The 15,438-nt window shown below is 51.6% G+C and overlaps 1 protein-coding gene across 2 annotated transcripts in view; it reads left to right on the forward strand.

The window, feature by feature from the left end:
• The window catches only part of atg9a (ATG9 autophagy related 9 homolog A (S. cerevisiae)), a 78,616-nt gene that overhangs the window by 60,542 nt on the left and 2,636 nt on the right, over positions 1-15,438 (forward strand). For both annotated transcript variants that reach the window (XM_078227762.1, XM_078227763.1), the window contains 6 exons: positions 1,868-2,021; positions 2,707-2,886; positions 3,538-3,783; positions 5,074-5,264; positions 10,270-10,387; positions 14,677-14,905. In XM_078227762.1, coding sequence (XP_078083888.1) covers positions 1,868-2,021; positions 2,707-2,886; positions 3,538-3,783; positions 5,074-5,264; positions 10,270-10,387; positions 14,677-14,905 — 1,118 coding nt within the window. The remainder of the gene's footprint in view (positions 1-1,867; positions 2,022-2,706; positions 2,887-3,537; positions 3,784-5,073; positions 5,265-10,269; positions 10,388-14,676; positions 14,906-15,438) is intronic.

Below are 15,438 nucleotides of genomic sequence, written 5' to 3' on the forward strand. Positions count from 1 at the left end.
CACTGTCAGAGGGTCAGTACTGAGGGAGTGGCACACTGTCAGAGGGTCAATGTAATAAGTCCTTGATTATAATTATAAATGTGTTTGTGAAAATCCTGGGTTCAGGTTGAAATCAGTGTGAAGGCCCGAACTGAGATCCTTTGGGTATTTCTCACCTGGATAATTAAATGTACAATAAAATACTTCATCAAACATGCGCAACCTGGTGGTAATAACCTGCAAAATAAAATAAATCCCTGGATATAGAAGACGCTCTCGGTAAATTGAAGTGAAAAAGGTTCCAGGAAACTGGGGAAAGAGCAGGGGATTGGGGTGGATTGTTAGCTCCAGTATTTCCAAGAGCTGGCTTGGCATGACAGGCTGAATGGCCTCCTCCTGTGCTGTATAATTTGATTAGAAGCTGAGGCGAGACGTATGAGTCAGAGCCTTTCCCGAAACTCGACAGGAAATCTCTGCCATGTTTCCCTGTAAGGGTCAGGAACCTTGTCACTAAGTGCTTTCTTTCTCAGCTCCATCAGTCTGAGAGCTAAATGCAATTGAAAAAAAACAATCTTTTGCTAACCTTTCAATCATGAAATGCTGCATTAAATTTTCACATCTCCTTTTATCACTGCACTGTCTGTTTAGTTGCCCCAATGATTTTCTTCCCAAGCATTCTTCACGCTTTGAAGAAAGCATTTAATTCTCTGTCACAGATCGCTGCTCAAGCACTTCAGTCACCTTCTGATGGATTTACACTATTCTCAAATTATACAGTTCCCTCAGGTCAGTGCTGGGGGAGTGCCGCACTGTCAGAGGGTCAGTACTGAGGGAGTGCCGCACTGTCAGAGGGTCAGTGCTGAGGGAGTGCCGCACTGTCAGAGGGTCAGTGCTGAGGGAGTGCCGCACGGTCAGAGGGTCAGTACTGAGGGAGTGCCGCACTGTCAGAGGGTCAGTGCTGAGGGAGTGCCGCACGGTCAGAGGGTCAGCACTGAGGGAGTGCCGCACTGTCAGAGGGTCAGTACTGAGGGAGTGCTGCACTGTCAGAGGGTCAGCACTGAGGGAGTGCCGCACTGTCAGAGGGTCAGCACTGAGGGAGTGCTGCACTGTCAGAGGGTCAGCACTGAGGGAGTGCCGCACTGTCAGAGGGTCAGCACTGAGGGAGTGCCGCGCTGTCAGAGGGTCAGTACTGAGGGAGTGCCGCACTGTCAGAGGGTCAGTACTGAGGGAGTGCCGCACTGTCAGAGGGTCAGTACTGAGGGAGTGCCGCACTGTCAGAGGGTCAGTACTGAGGGAGTGCCGTACTGTCAGAGGGTCAGTACTGAGGGAGTGCCGCACTGTCGGAGGGTCAGTGCTGAGGGAGTGCCGCACTGTCAGAGCGTCAGTACTGAGGGAGTGCCGCACTGTCAGAGCGTCAGTACTGAGGGAGTGCCGCACTGTCAGAGGGTCAGTACTGAGGGAGTGCCGCACTGTCAGAGGGTCAGTACTGAGGGAGTGCCGCACTGTCAGAGGGTCAGTGCTGAGGGAGTGCCGCACTGTCACAGGGTCAGTACTGAGGGAGTGCCGCACTGTCAGAGGGTCAGTACTGAGGGAGTGCTGCACTGTCAGAGCGTCAGTACTGAGGGAGTGCCGCACTGTCAGAGGGTCAGTGCTGAGGGAGTGCCGCACTGTCAGAGGGTCAGTGCTGAGGGAGTGCCGCACTGTCACAGGGTCAGTACTGAGGGAGTGCCGCACTGTCAGAGGGTCAGTGCTGAGGGAGTGCCGCACTGTCACAGGGTCAGTACCGAGGGAGTGCCGCACCCTCGACTTTTAAAAATGCATTCCACAATCAGGCTGCTGAATATATATTTCCTGTTGTGTTTCTGTGAATAATCTTTGTGTTGTTCAGGTGTTTTATTCCAGACAAACACATGGTGTTCTGCCCGGAGCAGTTACTGAGAGTCATTCTGTCTCATATCCACTACATGCCGGATCACTGGCAGGGGACAGCCAATCGCTACGAGACCAGGGACGAATTTGCTCAGCTCTTTCAGTACAAAGCAGTAAGGAGCTTCGAGGGGGAAATGCTTCCGATTGACGGGGAGGCGGATCTGCGGGGGGCCGGGGGGGAGGGGGGGGCGGATCTGCGGGGCGGGGGGCCGGGGGGGGGGGGGAGGCAGGGGGGTCGCGGTATTGTCACTGGGCCAGGAATCCAGCGACCCGGAGCAGAATCTGGGGACGCGAGCTCAATTCCACCGCGTAAGATGGTGAAATTTAAATACAGTCAGTATCTGGGATGAATCTAATGATGACCATGAACCCCAGTGTCAATTGTCAGAAAAACCCATCTGGGTCATTAATGTCCTTTATTGAAGGAAATCTGACATCATTACCCGGCCTGGCCTGCATGTGACTCCAGTGCTACTGCAATGTGGTTTACCCTTAAATGCCCTCTGAAATGGAGGGCAGTTTGGCACGGGAATTAACTGCAGGCCCAGCCAGTGATGCCCACATCCTGTGGAATGATATTTATAAAGAGTGGAGTGGTGACCTGGGCTGGGAGGAAACTCAGTCGGCACAGAGTGTGGGAGGATCAGGGTGTGGAGTGGATTGGATCAGTTAGAGTGGGCGGCAGGTGAGTGCGTCAGCCATGCCCTTAAGCTGCGGAGGGATTCTGTTTCTGGGGATCTGTGAGCGAGGTCCAGGCAGGTGGCTTTTTGCCAGAAAGTAAACCTCTTCTGTCCGCAGGCCTTCATCCTGGAGGAACTTCTCAGCCCCATTGTCACTCCCTTCATCCTCATCTTCTGCCTGAGGCGCAAGTCCCTGGAGATCATCGACTTCTTCCGGAACTTCACTGTGGAGGTTGTGGGTGTTGGGGATACCTGCTCCTTTGCCCAGATGGATGTCCGACAGCATGGACACCCTGCGGTAAGTGACGCTGTGTGGACCGTGTGCCCCAGACCCTCATCCCTGGCAACCATGTGGTGGATAGATGATTGGCCGACTAACAGGGAAAAGAGTGAGGACAAATGGATGATTTTCAGATTGGCAAAGTAACTTATGGCGTACTCCTGGTGTCAGTGCTGGGGCCTCAGCTATTTCTGCTCTATACTAATGACTTGGATGACTTGCAAATGTTAATTAGAGTCATCGAGGTTTACAGCATGGAAACAGGCCCTTCGGCCCAACTTGTCCATGCCGCCCTTTTATTTAAAACCCCTTAGCTAATCCCAGTTGCCCGCATTTGGCCCATATCCCTCTAAACCCATTTTACCTATGTAATTGATGCCAGATTTTAATTTTAATGTAATCAGTTTATTTTAAATCGGATTTTCCCTGAAGATATTAAGGGATATGGGTCACAGGTGGCTGTTTGGAGTTGTCAGATCAGACATGATCTCAGTGAATAGTGGGGCAGGTTGAGGGGCTGAATGGCCTCCTGTTTGTATGACAAATGATGGTCCAATATCTCCTCGTGACTCTCTCCTATTTTCTCTGAGAATGTTGCTGTGAAGCACCTTGAGATGTTTTCTCACGTTATAGATGGAATTTGTTGCTGACTGTATCATTGTCTTCCAGTGGTTCTCTGGCAGAAAGACTGAGGCCTCCATCTACCAGCAGGCCGAGGATGGCAAGACGGAACTCTCTCTCATGCACTTTGCCATCACGAACCCGCGCTGGCAACCCCCCCAGGGCAGCACTGCCTTCATTAGCCAACTGAAGGACAAGGTCAATCGAGACAAGGGAGCCGTGTTTGGAAGTCACAGCTTCCTTCCGGAAAACGGCCTCTTCACATCTCTACAATCCGTACAGTCTGAGTCAGAGGTACAGAGCAGCCCATGAGCAACGGGAAGGGCCCAGTCCCACAGGGCAGGACCCCAGGGAAAGGGCCAGTCCCACAGGGCAGGACCCCAGGGGAAGGGCCCAGTCCCATAGGGCAGGGCACCAGGGAAAGGGCCCAGTCCCATAGGGCAGTGCCCCAGGGAAGGGCCCAGTCCCAGAGGACAGCACCCCAGGGGAAGTGCCCAGTTCCACAGGGCAGTGCCCCAGGGAAGGGCCCAGTCCCAGAGGACAGCACCCCAGGGGAAGTGCCCAGTTCCACAGGGCAGAACACCAGGGAAAGGGCCCAGTCCCACAGGGCAGGACCCCAGGGGAAGAGCCAGTCCCACAGGGCAGTGCCCCAGGGAAGGGCCCAGTCCCACAGGACAGGACCCCAGCGGAAGGGCCCAGTCCCACAGGGCAGGGCACCAGGGGAAGGGCCCAGTCCCACCGGGCAGTGCCCCAGGGGAAGGGCCCAGTCCCACAGGGCAGGGCACCAGGGGAAGAGCCAGTCCCACAGGGCAGGACCCCAGGGGAAGAGCCAGTCCCACAGGGCAGGGCACCAGGAAAAGGCCCAGTCCCACAGGGCATTGCCACAGGGGAAGTGCCCAGTCCCACAGGGCAGGACCCCAGGGGAAGAGCCAGTCCCACAGGGCAGGGCACCAGGGAAAGGGCCCAGTCCCACAGGGCAGGACCCCAGGAGAAGGGCCCAGTCCCACAGGGCAGGACCCCAGGGGAAGGGCCCAGTCCCACAGGGCAGGGCACCAGGAAAGGGCCCAGTCCCACAGGGCAGCACCCCAGGGGAAGGGCCCAGTCCCACAGGGCAGGGCACCAGGAAAGGGCCCAGTCCCACAGGGCAGCACCCCAGGGGAAGGGCCCAGTCCCACAGGGCAGGGCACCAGGAAAAGGCCCAGTCCCTCAGGGCTGGACACTAGGGGAAGGGCCCAGTCCCAGAGGGCAGTGCCCCAGGGAAAGAGCCAGTCCCACAGGGCACCAGGGGAAGGGCCCAGTCCCACAGGGCAGGACCCCAGGGGAAGGGCCCAGTCCCACAGGGCAGCAGCCCAGGGGAAGGGCCCAGTCCCACAGAGCAGGACCCCAGGGGAAGGGCCCAGTCCCAGAGGACAGGGCACCAGGGGAAGGGCCCAGTCCCACAGGGCAGGACCCCAGGGGAAGGGCCCAGTCCCAGAGGACAGGGCACCAGGGGAAGGGCCCAGTCCCACAGAGCGGAACTGCAGGGGTTAATGGACTGGTTGTCTGGGTTGAGTTTTCTAACATTGAGATTTTGTGTTGTTACAGCCTCACAGTTTGATCACTAACCTGATTGCCGGACCCCCCTCGCTGGTGTTTCAGAGAGGCCGAGATGGACCCTTGGATCCAGCATCCTCCTTGCGTTCGTTCTCTCCAGGGCAAAGCAGCCAGAATCCTCCTGGAAGTCTCCATACCTCTCTGCTTCGTCCCAGGCCTGGGCGACCCATGGCCGGGTCAGGGTATGGACACATTCGGGCACTGTGTGATTAACCGGCTTGTGATGAGGAAACAATGCTTGCTCCATCAGTCCATCGCATGAGTGAATCTCCTCTTTCACCATCAGCCACCAGGCAACAGGGTGGGGAGGGAGGGAGAGAAACACAGGGAGGAGGGAGAGAGTGCCGAGGAATAACGGGGGGGCATGCCTTTGGAGGGCTGTATTTTGGGTGGTGGGAGTGTTACCTGTGGGGTGATGCTGAGAGGCTGGTGGGGAGAGAGGCCTGAAGATGGGAAGGATTGCCTCAGGAGGGTGTTGGAGAAGCAAGATGAGTGCCGGGGGTGGGTTGTTGGAGGGGTGATGGGGAGGGCAGTGCCTGGGGGAGGAGGGATGTGCGAGGAGAGAGGGAAGGGTGGGGTGTCTTGGAAATGTGGGTGAGGAGTGTCTGGGGAGGGGGGTGGGGGGAGGCTGGAGAAAGGTGGGGGAGTGTGGGGCAGGGTGGGAAAGCTGGGGTTGGGGAAAGATGTCTGGGGAGGGCAGGTTGGGGTGTCTGGAAAGAACAAAGAACAGTACAGCACAGGAAACAGGCCCTTCGGCCCTCCAAGCCTGTGCCGCTCCTTGGTCCAACTAGACCAATTGTTTGTATCCCTCCATTCCCAGGCTGCTCATGTGACTATCCAGGTAAGTCTTAAACGATGTCAGCGTGCCTGCCTCCACCACCCTACTTGGCAGCGCATTCCAGGCCCCCACCACCCTCTGTGTAAAAAACATCCCTCTAATATCTGAGTTATACTTCGCCCCTCTCACCTTGAGCCCGTGACCCCTCGTGATCCTCACTTCTGATCTGGGAAAAAGCTTCCCACCGTTCACCCTATCTATCCCCTTCATAATCTTGTACACCTCTATTAGATCTCCCCTCATTCTCCGTCTTTCCAGGGAGAATAACCACAGTTTACCCAATCTCTCCTCATAGCTAAGACCCTCCATACCAGGCAACATCCTGGTAAACCTTCTCTGCACTCTCTCTAACGCCTCCACGTCCTTCTGGTAGTGCGGCGACCAGAACTGGACGCAGTACTCCAAATGTGGCCTAACCAGCGTTCTATACAGCTGCATCATCAGACTCCAGCTTTTATACTCTATACCCCATCCTCTAAAGGCAAGCATACCATATGCCTTCTTCACCACCTTCTCCACCTGTGTTGCCACCTTCAAGGATTTGTGGACTTGCACACATCGGTCCCTCTGTGTTTCTATACTCCTGATGGCTCTGCCATTTATTGTATAACTCCTCCCTATGTTATTTCTTCCAAAATGCATCACTTCGCATTGATCCGGATTAAATTCCATCTGCCATTTTTCCGCCCAATTTTCCAGCCTATCTATATCCTGCTGTATTGCCCGACAATGCTCATTGCTATCCGCAAGTCCAGCCATCTTCGTGTCTTCCGCAAACATGCTGATAAGACCAGTTACACCTTCTTCCAAATCATTTATATATATCACAAATAACAGAGGTCCCAGTACAGAGCCCTGCGGAACACCACTGGTCAAAGACACCCAGCCGGAAAAAGACCCTTCGCCCACTACCCTCTGTCTCCTATGGCCAACACAGTAAGAAGTCTCACAACACCAGGTTAAAGTCCAACAGGTTTATTTGGTAGCAAATACCATAAGCTTTCGGAGCGCTGCTCCTTCGTCAGATGGAGTGGAAATGTACTCTCAAACACCTGGTGTTGTGAGACTTCTTACTGTGTTCACCCCAGTCCAACGCCGGCATCTCCACATCATGACTCCTATGGCCAAGCCAGTTTTCCACCCATCTAGCCACTTCTCCTTGTATCCCATGAGCCTTAACCTTCTTAACCAACCTGCCATGAGGGACTTTGCCAAATGCCTTACTGAAATCCATATAGACGACATCCACGGCCCTTCATCAACCGTTTTTGTCACTTCCTCAAAAAACTCCACCAAATTTGTAAGGCACGACCTCCCTATTACAAAACCATGCTGTCTGTCACTAATGAGATTGTTCCGTTCTAAATGCGCATACATCCTGTCTCTAAGAATCCTCTCCAACAACTTCCCTACCACGGACGTCAAGCTCACCGACCTATAATTATCCGGGTTATCCCTGCTACCCTTCTTAAATAACGGGACCACATTCGCTATCCTCCAATCCTCAGGGACCTCACCTGTGTCCAAAGAAGCGACAAAGATTTCCGTCAGAGGCCCAGCAATTTCATCTCTCGTATCCCTGAGCAGTCTAGGATAGATGCCATCAGGCCCTGGGGCTTTGTCAGTTTTAATGTTCCCTAAGAAACCTAACACTTCCTCCCTTGTAATGAAGATTTTCTCTAACGGGTCAACACCTCCCTCCGAGACACTCCCGGTTAACACGTCACTCTCCTTCGTGAATACCGATGCAAAGTATTCATTTAGGATCTCCCCTATTCCCTTGGGTTCGAAGCATAATTCCGCTCCTTTGTCCCTGAGAGGTCCGATTTTCTCCCTGACAACTCTTTTGTTCCTAACGTATGAATAGAATGCCTTAGGATTCTCCTTAATCCTGCCTGCCAAGAACATCTCGTGACCTCTTTTTGCCCTTCTAACTTCCCGTTTGAGTTCTTTCCTACTCTGTATTCCTCCAGAGCTCCATCTGTTTTCAGTTACCTGGACTTAACGTACGCCTCCCTTTTCATTTTAATCAGATCCTCAATTTCCCTGGTTATCCACGGCTCTCGAATCCTACCTTTCCTATCTTTCCTTTTTACAGGCACATGCCTATCCTGCAGCCTTATCAATTTTCCTTAAAAGACTCCCACATGCCAGACGCGGACTTACCCTTGAACATCCTCTCCCAATCAACGTCCACCAATTCCTGCCTAATCTGGCTATAGTTAGCCTTCCCCCAATTTAGCACCCTGCCCGTAGGACAGCACTCATCCTTGTCCATTACTATCCTAAAGTTAACAGAGTTGTGGTCACTATTTGCCACATGTTCCCCTACCAAAACTTTGATGACCTGACCGGGCTCATTTCCCAGAACTAGGTCCAGTATAGCCCCCTCTCTAGTCAGGCTATCTCCATACTGTTCCAAAGAACCTTCCAGTATGCACTTTACAAATTCCTCCCCGTCTGGAACCCCAGCTTGAAGCACTTTCTAGTCTATACAAGGAAATTAAAGTCCCCCACTACAACAACCCTATTTTTTCTGCACCTATCCAGAATCTCCTGACATATCCTTTCCTCCACTTCCCATGGGCTGTTGGGTGGTCTGTAGTACACTCCCAGCATAGTGACTGCACCCTTCCTGTTTCTGAGTTCCACCCACAGTGACTCAGTACATGACCCCTCTAAGTTGTCTACCCTCTGCACCGCGGTAATATGCTCCCTAACTAATATCGCTACGCCCCCACCTTTTTTAGCCCCTCCTCTGTCTCGCCTAAAACACTGATACCCCGGAATATTCAGCTGCCAGTCCTGTCCTTCTTTTAACCAAGTCTCTGTCACCGCAACCACATCCAAATTCCGCATAAGCATTAAGGCCCTAAGTTCGTCTGTCTTACCCGCTACGCTCTTCGCATTGAAGCAGATGCACTCCAGACCTCCAGGCCCACTCAGGTCATCCTCCTCCAGAATGCTCCTCTTCTTAGCTAGCCTTGCCCTGGCCCCCAGCTCAACCCCAGCCTCAGTACTTACTGACCTACTGTTTTGTTCCCCACCCCCCCCGCCACACTAGTTTAAATCCTGCCGAAACACTCTCGGAAAACTCCCAGCCAGGATATTTGCTCCCTTCCAGTTAAGGTGTAACCCATCCTTTCTGTACAGTTGCCATCCTGACTTGAAGACTTCCCAGTTATCTATGAATTTAAAACCCTCCCTCTTGCACCAGTCCTTTAGCCACGCGTTCAACCGTAGAATCTCCCTGTTCCTAGCCTCACTTGCACTAGACACCGGGAGCAGTCCAGAGATTGCTACCCTAGAGGCCTTACAAAGAACAAAGAACAGTACAGCACAGGAAACAGGCCCTTCGGCCCTCCAAGCCTGTGCCGCTCCTTGGTCCAACTAGACCAATCGTTTGTATCCCTCCTTTTTAGCCTAGCACCCATCTCCCTGAATTTCTCTCGTACCCCCTGCTCTTCCTACCTACATCATTTTCACCAATGTGTATAATTACGTCCGTTTGACTACCTTCCTTTTTTAATATGCTTCCTACCCTCTTGGAGACATCCAGTACCCCGGCACCAGGGAGGCCGGGGCAGATGGAGAAAGGTGCGGGAGTGTGGGGAGAGTGAGGAATGGTGTCTGGGGAGAGTGGGGAGGGCTGGGAAATGTGGGGGGTGTGGGGAACGATGTCTGGAGAGAGTGAGGAATGGTGTCTGGGGAGAGTGGGGAGGGCTGGGAAATGTGGGGGGTGTGGGGAACGATGTCTGGGGAGAGTGAGGAATGGTGTCTGGGGAGAGTGGGGAGGGCTGGGAAATGTGGGGGGTGTGGGCAACGATGTCTGGGGAGAGTGAGGAATGGTGTCTGGGGAGAGTGGAGAAAGTTACTTGTTGTCTGATGTGTGGGCAAGCTCCTGATATGTGAGATGTTAGAGATGAAGGGGGAGTGAGGTTGGAAACAGGCTCTGGGATGGAGAGCTGGTGTCGAGTTGGGGATCAGTGTGCTCCCAGATAGTTTTGACCCAGTAACAGTGAGGCACCCAGGTTAAGAATCGATGTGGGAGAATGTGGCTGGGATGAAATCTGATGGTGTTCCTGGCTGGGAAAGGGTTAAAGCAGAATGTGCTGCCACTCTAGCTGAATTGCAGTAGTGAGGTGAAGGAGGGAGGGAGAGGCTGGGCCTTTTCTGATAGGCATTCCCGTGCCCGAACTCTGTAGGTATTGAATTTGCTGAGTTGATGCTCACTCTGTCTCGGAGTGAATGACCTCTCCTCACAATTCTCCTTGGCATGTGACAGGTTTGGGCTTTGGCAGACTGGGTTCCTGAGATTCTGACCCACTTTTTGTTTCTTTGTTTGGCAGTCCTGATGTGAGGATGATGAGTTCTGGGAGCAGTGCATGGGAGGCTCAGCTGCAGAGTATGGTTCTGTCGGAGTATGCTTCAACCGAAATGAGTCTGCATGCACTCTACATACACGAGGTAAGCTGGACCTGCTCCTTTCACCACAACCTCCTTGTTCAGCTTCATGAGGCCTGCCCTGTTTCTCAGATATTTGAACCTGACGAGTGATATCTCCAGTAATGACTCCTATTCACTCGCCCACATTATCAATGTTCTTGGCCTCTTTCCCTCTTCTCCACCCGTCACTAGCTGCCTTTTCGCATCAATCCCTTCCCTTTCTCCTCACACACCAACACTCGTTCCCCTCCAACATGTGCCCTGAAGCAGTTTCAGTTTCTCTGCTAGCTTCCTTCACCCCCATTCCAACCTTACTTTGTCCATCAGAACTACTACCTGTTCTTACACACATAGAATTCCTCCAGGATCAGGTGTGGTAACACAGCTAACTTTAGGGAATCAAGCTGGGTCGGTGGCAGAAGTGTCAGTGGGGGAGCATTTCGGTGAGAGTGACCATAATTCGGTAAGATTTGTGGTAGTTGTGGAAAAGAATAAAGATGGACCAGAAGTAAAGATTCTGAATTGGGGGAAGGCTAACTTTAATAGGATAGGACAGGATCTGGTCAAAGTGAACTGGGAGCAGCTACTTGTAGGAAAATCCCCATCAAACTATTGAATCATAAGATCCTGATAGTACAGAGGAGGTCATTTGGCCCATCAAGTCTCTACTGACCCTTGACAGAGCATCTTAGCCAGGCTCCCTCCCGCACTATCCCTATAACCTCATGCATTTACACTGCTAATCCCCCGAACCTACACATGTAGGGACACTAAGGGACAATTTAGCATGGCCAATCTACCTCACCTGCATCACATTGAACTGTGGGAGGAAAGGCAAGGATAGTCATGGCTTATTCAGGGGACGATCATGTCTAACAAATTTGAATTTTTTAAGGAGGTGACAGGCTGTGTAGATGAGGGTTGTGCAGTTGATGTTGTCTACATAGACTCCAGTGAGACTTTGGACAAGGTTCGACATGGGAAACTATTCAAGATGGCAAGGTGGATCCAGGGCAATTTGGCACATTGGATCCAAAATTGGTTTAATGGCAGGAGGCAGCGGGTAATGGTGGAAAGTTGTTTTTGTGACTGGAAGCCTGTGTCCAGCTTGTTCTGCAGGGATTGGTGCTGGGGCCCTTGCTGTTTATAGTGTACATTAATGATCTAGATGGGAATATGGGGGTATGATCAGTAAATTCGCAGATGACACGAATATTGGTGGTGTGGTAAATATGGAGGAGGACAGCTTTAGATTACAGGGTGATATAGATGGGCTGGTCAGATGGACAGAGCAGTGGCAAATAGGATTTAACCTGAAAAGTGTGAGGTAATGCATTTTGAGAGGTCTAACAAGGTAATCTGGGGTTGTTCTCCCTGGAAAGATGGAGAATGAGGGGAGACCTAATAGAGGTGTACAAAATTATGAAGGGTATGGATAGGGTGAACAGTGGGAAGCTTTTTCCCAGGTCGGAGGTGACGATCACGAGGGGTCTCGGGCTCAAGGTGAGAGGGGCGAGGTATAACTCAGATATCAGAGGGACGTTTTTTACACAGAGGGTGGTGGGGGCCTGGAATGCGCTGCCAAGTAGGGTGGTGGAGGCAGGCACGCTGACATCGTTTAAGACTTACCTGGATAGTCACATGAGCAGCCTGGGAATGGAGGGATACAAACGGTTGGTCTAGTTGGACCAAGGAGCGGCACAGGCTTGGAGGGCCGAAGGGCCTGTTTCCTGTGCTGTACTGTTCTTTGTTCTTTGTTCTTTATTAGTCAAGGCATAGAATATAAGAGTAGGGAGGTTACGATGGAACTGTATAAAACGCTGGTTAGACCACAGCTAGGGTACTGTAAGCAGCTCTGGTCACCACACTGCAGGAAGGATGTGATTGTGCTGGAGAGGGTGCAGAGGAGATTCACCAGGATGTTGCCTGGACTGGAACGTTTCAGCTATAAAGAGAGGCTGGTTAGGCTGGGGTTGTTTTCCTTGGAGCAGAGAAAGCTGAGGGAGGCACTGATCGAGGTGTATAAAATTATGAGCAGCGTAGACAGGGTGGATAGGAAGGAACTCTTCCCCTTAGTGGAGGGGTCAATAACCAGGGGGCAGAGATTTCAGGTAAGGAGATTGAGGGGATTTGTGGAAATCTTTTTAATCCAGAAAGTGGTGGGAATCTGGAACTCGCTGCCTGAAAGGGTGGTAGAGGCTGGAACCCTCACAACATTTAAGAAGCATTTAGATGAGTGCTTGAAACCCCATAGCAACCAAGCATAGCAAAGTGCTGGAAAATGGGATTGGGATAAATAGGTGTTTGATAGTAGCATGGCCATGTGGTGAACCATTGTTGGTTCCCACCAGGTAGTGCTGAGCCATGGTCTGGCCAGTACTATGAGTCTGTAGACATGTTACTGTTGGGGTTAGGGTTGGGCTGTTCTACCTGTTAATATAGTCCTATGGTACACCCCAGTTGGCTCCACCTCCTGGGAGAGGTATAAAGGTCACTGCTCTGCCTGGTGACCCTTTAGTCTGGGATCGTATACTGTATATAGTAGCTCTGTTATTGTTGGCAATAAAATTGATGCGCGATATAACACACGAGAGGCTGGATGTACTCAGGAAATAAAGGCTTTTATTGCCAACAATAACAGAGCTACCATATACAGTATACGATCCCAGACTAAAGGGTCACCAGGCAGAGCAGTGACCTTTATACCTCTCCCAGGAGGTGGAGCCAACTGGGGTGTACCATAGGACTATATTAACAGGTAGAACAGCCCAACCCTAACCCCAACAGTAACATATCTACAGACTCATAGTACTGGCCAGACCATGGCTCAGCACTACCTGGTGGGAACCAACAATGGTTCACCACAGGCCACAATAGGCCAAAGGGATTCTTTTTGTGAAATAAAACTACGACTTTAATTATTATGGTACAGAAAGAGACCATTTGGCCCATGTAGTCCAGACTGATATAATTCCTGTTGAACTGCACCACTCAATGTTCAAAGAACAATACAGCACAGGAACAGGCCCTTCGGCCCTCCAAGCCTGTACTGCTCCCTGGTCCAAACTAGACCATTCTTTTGTATCCCTCCATTCCCACTCCGTTCATGTGGCTATCTAGATAAGTCTTAAACATTCCCAGTGTGTCCGCCTCCACCACCTTGCCCAGCAGTGCATTCCAGGCCCCCACCACCCTCTGTGTAAAATATGTCCTTCTGATATCCGTGTTAAACCTCCCCCCCCTCACCTTGAACCTATCACCCCTCGTGAACATCACCACCGACCTGGGAAAAAGCTTCCCACCGTTCACCCTATCTATGCCTTTCATAATTTTATACACCTCTATTAGGTCACCCCTCATCCTCCGTCTTTCCAGTGAGAACAACCCCAATTTACCCAATCGCTCCTCATAACTAAGCCCTTCCTTACCAGGCAACATCCTGGTAAACCTCCTCTGCACTCTCTCTAAAGCCTCCACGTCCTTCTGGTAGTGTGGCGACCAGAACTGGGCGCAGTATTCCAAATGCAGCCGAACCAACGTTCTATACAACTGCAACATCAGACCCCAACTTTTATACTCTGTGCCCCATCCTATAAAGGCAAGCATGCCATATGCCTTCTTCACTACCTTCTCCACCTGTGACGTCACCTTCAAGGATCTGTGGACTTGCACACCCAGGTCCCTCTGCGTATCTACACCCTTTATGGTTCTGCCATGTATTGTATAGCTCCTCCCTACGTTAATTCTACCAAAATGCATCACTTCGCACTTATTCCTTCCTGGACCCAATGTTTGCCAATATTGTTCATGTTCTCTGTCTTTAGGTGTTGTTCCATCTTCCAAAAACCAACTGTCAACAGCCATCGCTTCAGAAACCAATCCCGTTTGTAACTTCCCAAATCCATAACCCTCTTTTTTTGGAATTCCTTGTTTTGATTCCCAACACCAGCAGCTATTTTACGGGGAGAGAATTCCAGATTTCCGTTGCCTGTTGTTTGAAGAAATGTTTCCTGATTTCACCCCCCGAGTGTTTGCTCACTTGTCCTGGACTTTGCCGACCAAGTTTCTGCTATCTACCCTGTCAATCCATCATCATTTTAAACAGGTTCATGTGATCTCCCTGGATTCTCTATATTCAAGTGAAACAATCCTAGTATGTACAACTTCCTCTTATCATTTAATTGCTTTAACCCTGCTATCATTCTGGTGAATCTGCTGCAGCCTCTCCAAGGCCAGTATGAGTGTTGGTGTCCAAAACCGATGCACTGAAACTCCCACTACTTCCTCAGCAACTCTCCCTTTGCTTCCAGCTCCACAAGCAGCAAATGCAGGGGGAGCCACTGCGCCACGTGTGGCATCGACAGGACAGTGATGACAGCGGGGAGAGCGGACAGGAGGCGACTGAGATGAGGAGGCCATCACCATTGAGCATTCCACGATCCTGTACCTACCCCATCGCTGCCAACAGACCCCCCAATCTCCACGAGGAACCAGCTGGACTCCTGCCCACCATCCACAAGAGATATGGAGGAATCAGCAGTAAGTTTGGGGGTTCCAGGGTGGGATGCAGGTTGCTACAATTCACCTCTGAATTATCCGAAGACCATAAGAACTGGGAGCAGGTGAAGGCGACATGGTCATCGAGCTAGCTGAGCCATTCAGTAAGATTGCCATTGATTTGATCATGGCCTTAGCTTCACTTTCCTGCCTGTCCCCCACAATCCTTGACCCCTGACTCCGGGTACAATCTGTGCTATGGTATACCTGTAAATAGTCCTCCTCACCCTAATCGGTCCCTTCTGCCTGCTGAATACTTACCCTATTGTACCAGGCGCTATTCATTTATGGGATGTGGGTGTCGCTGGCTAGGCCTGAATTTGTTGCCCATTCCTAATTGCCCCTGAAGCGGTGGTGGTGAGCTGATTTCTTGAACCCACTGCAGTCTGTCTATACCCACAGTGCTGTTCCTTTTCCACTTTCCTGCAGCGGTTTGGGACAAGAGTGGTTTGCTCAGCCATTTTGCAGAACATTAGGAGTCAACCACATTACTGTGCATCTGGAGTCGCAGAGAC

Source organism: Mustelus asterias, chromosome 14 (genome assembly GCF_964213995.1).
Source record: "Mustelus asterias chromosome 14, sMusAst1.hap1.1, whole genome shotgun sequence".
Taxonomy (NCBI): Eukaryota; Metazoa; Chordata; class Chondrichthyes; order Carcharhiniformes; family Triakidae; genus Mustelus; species Mustelus asterias.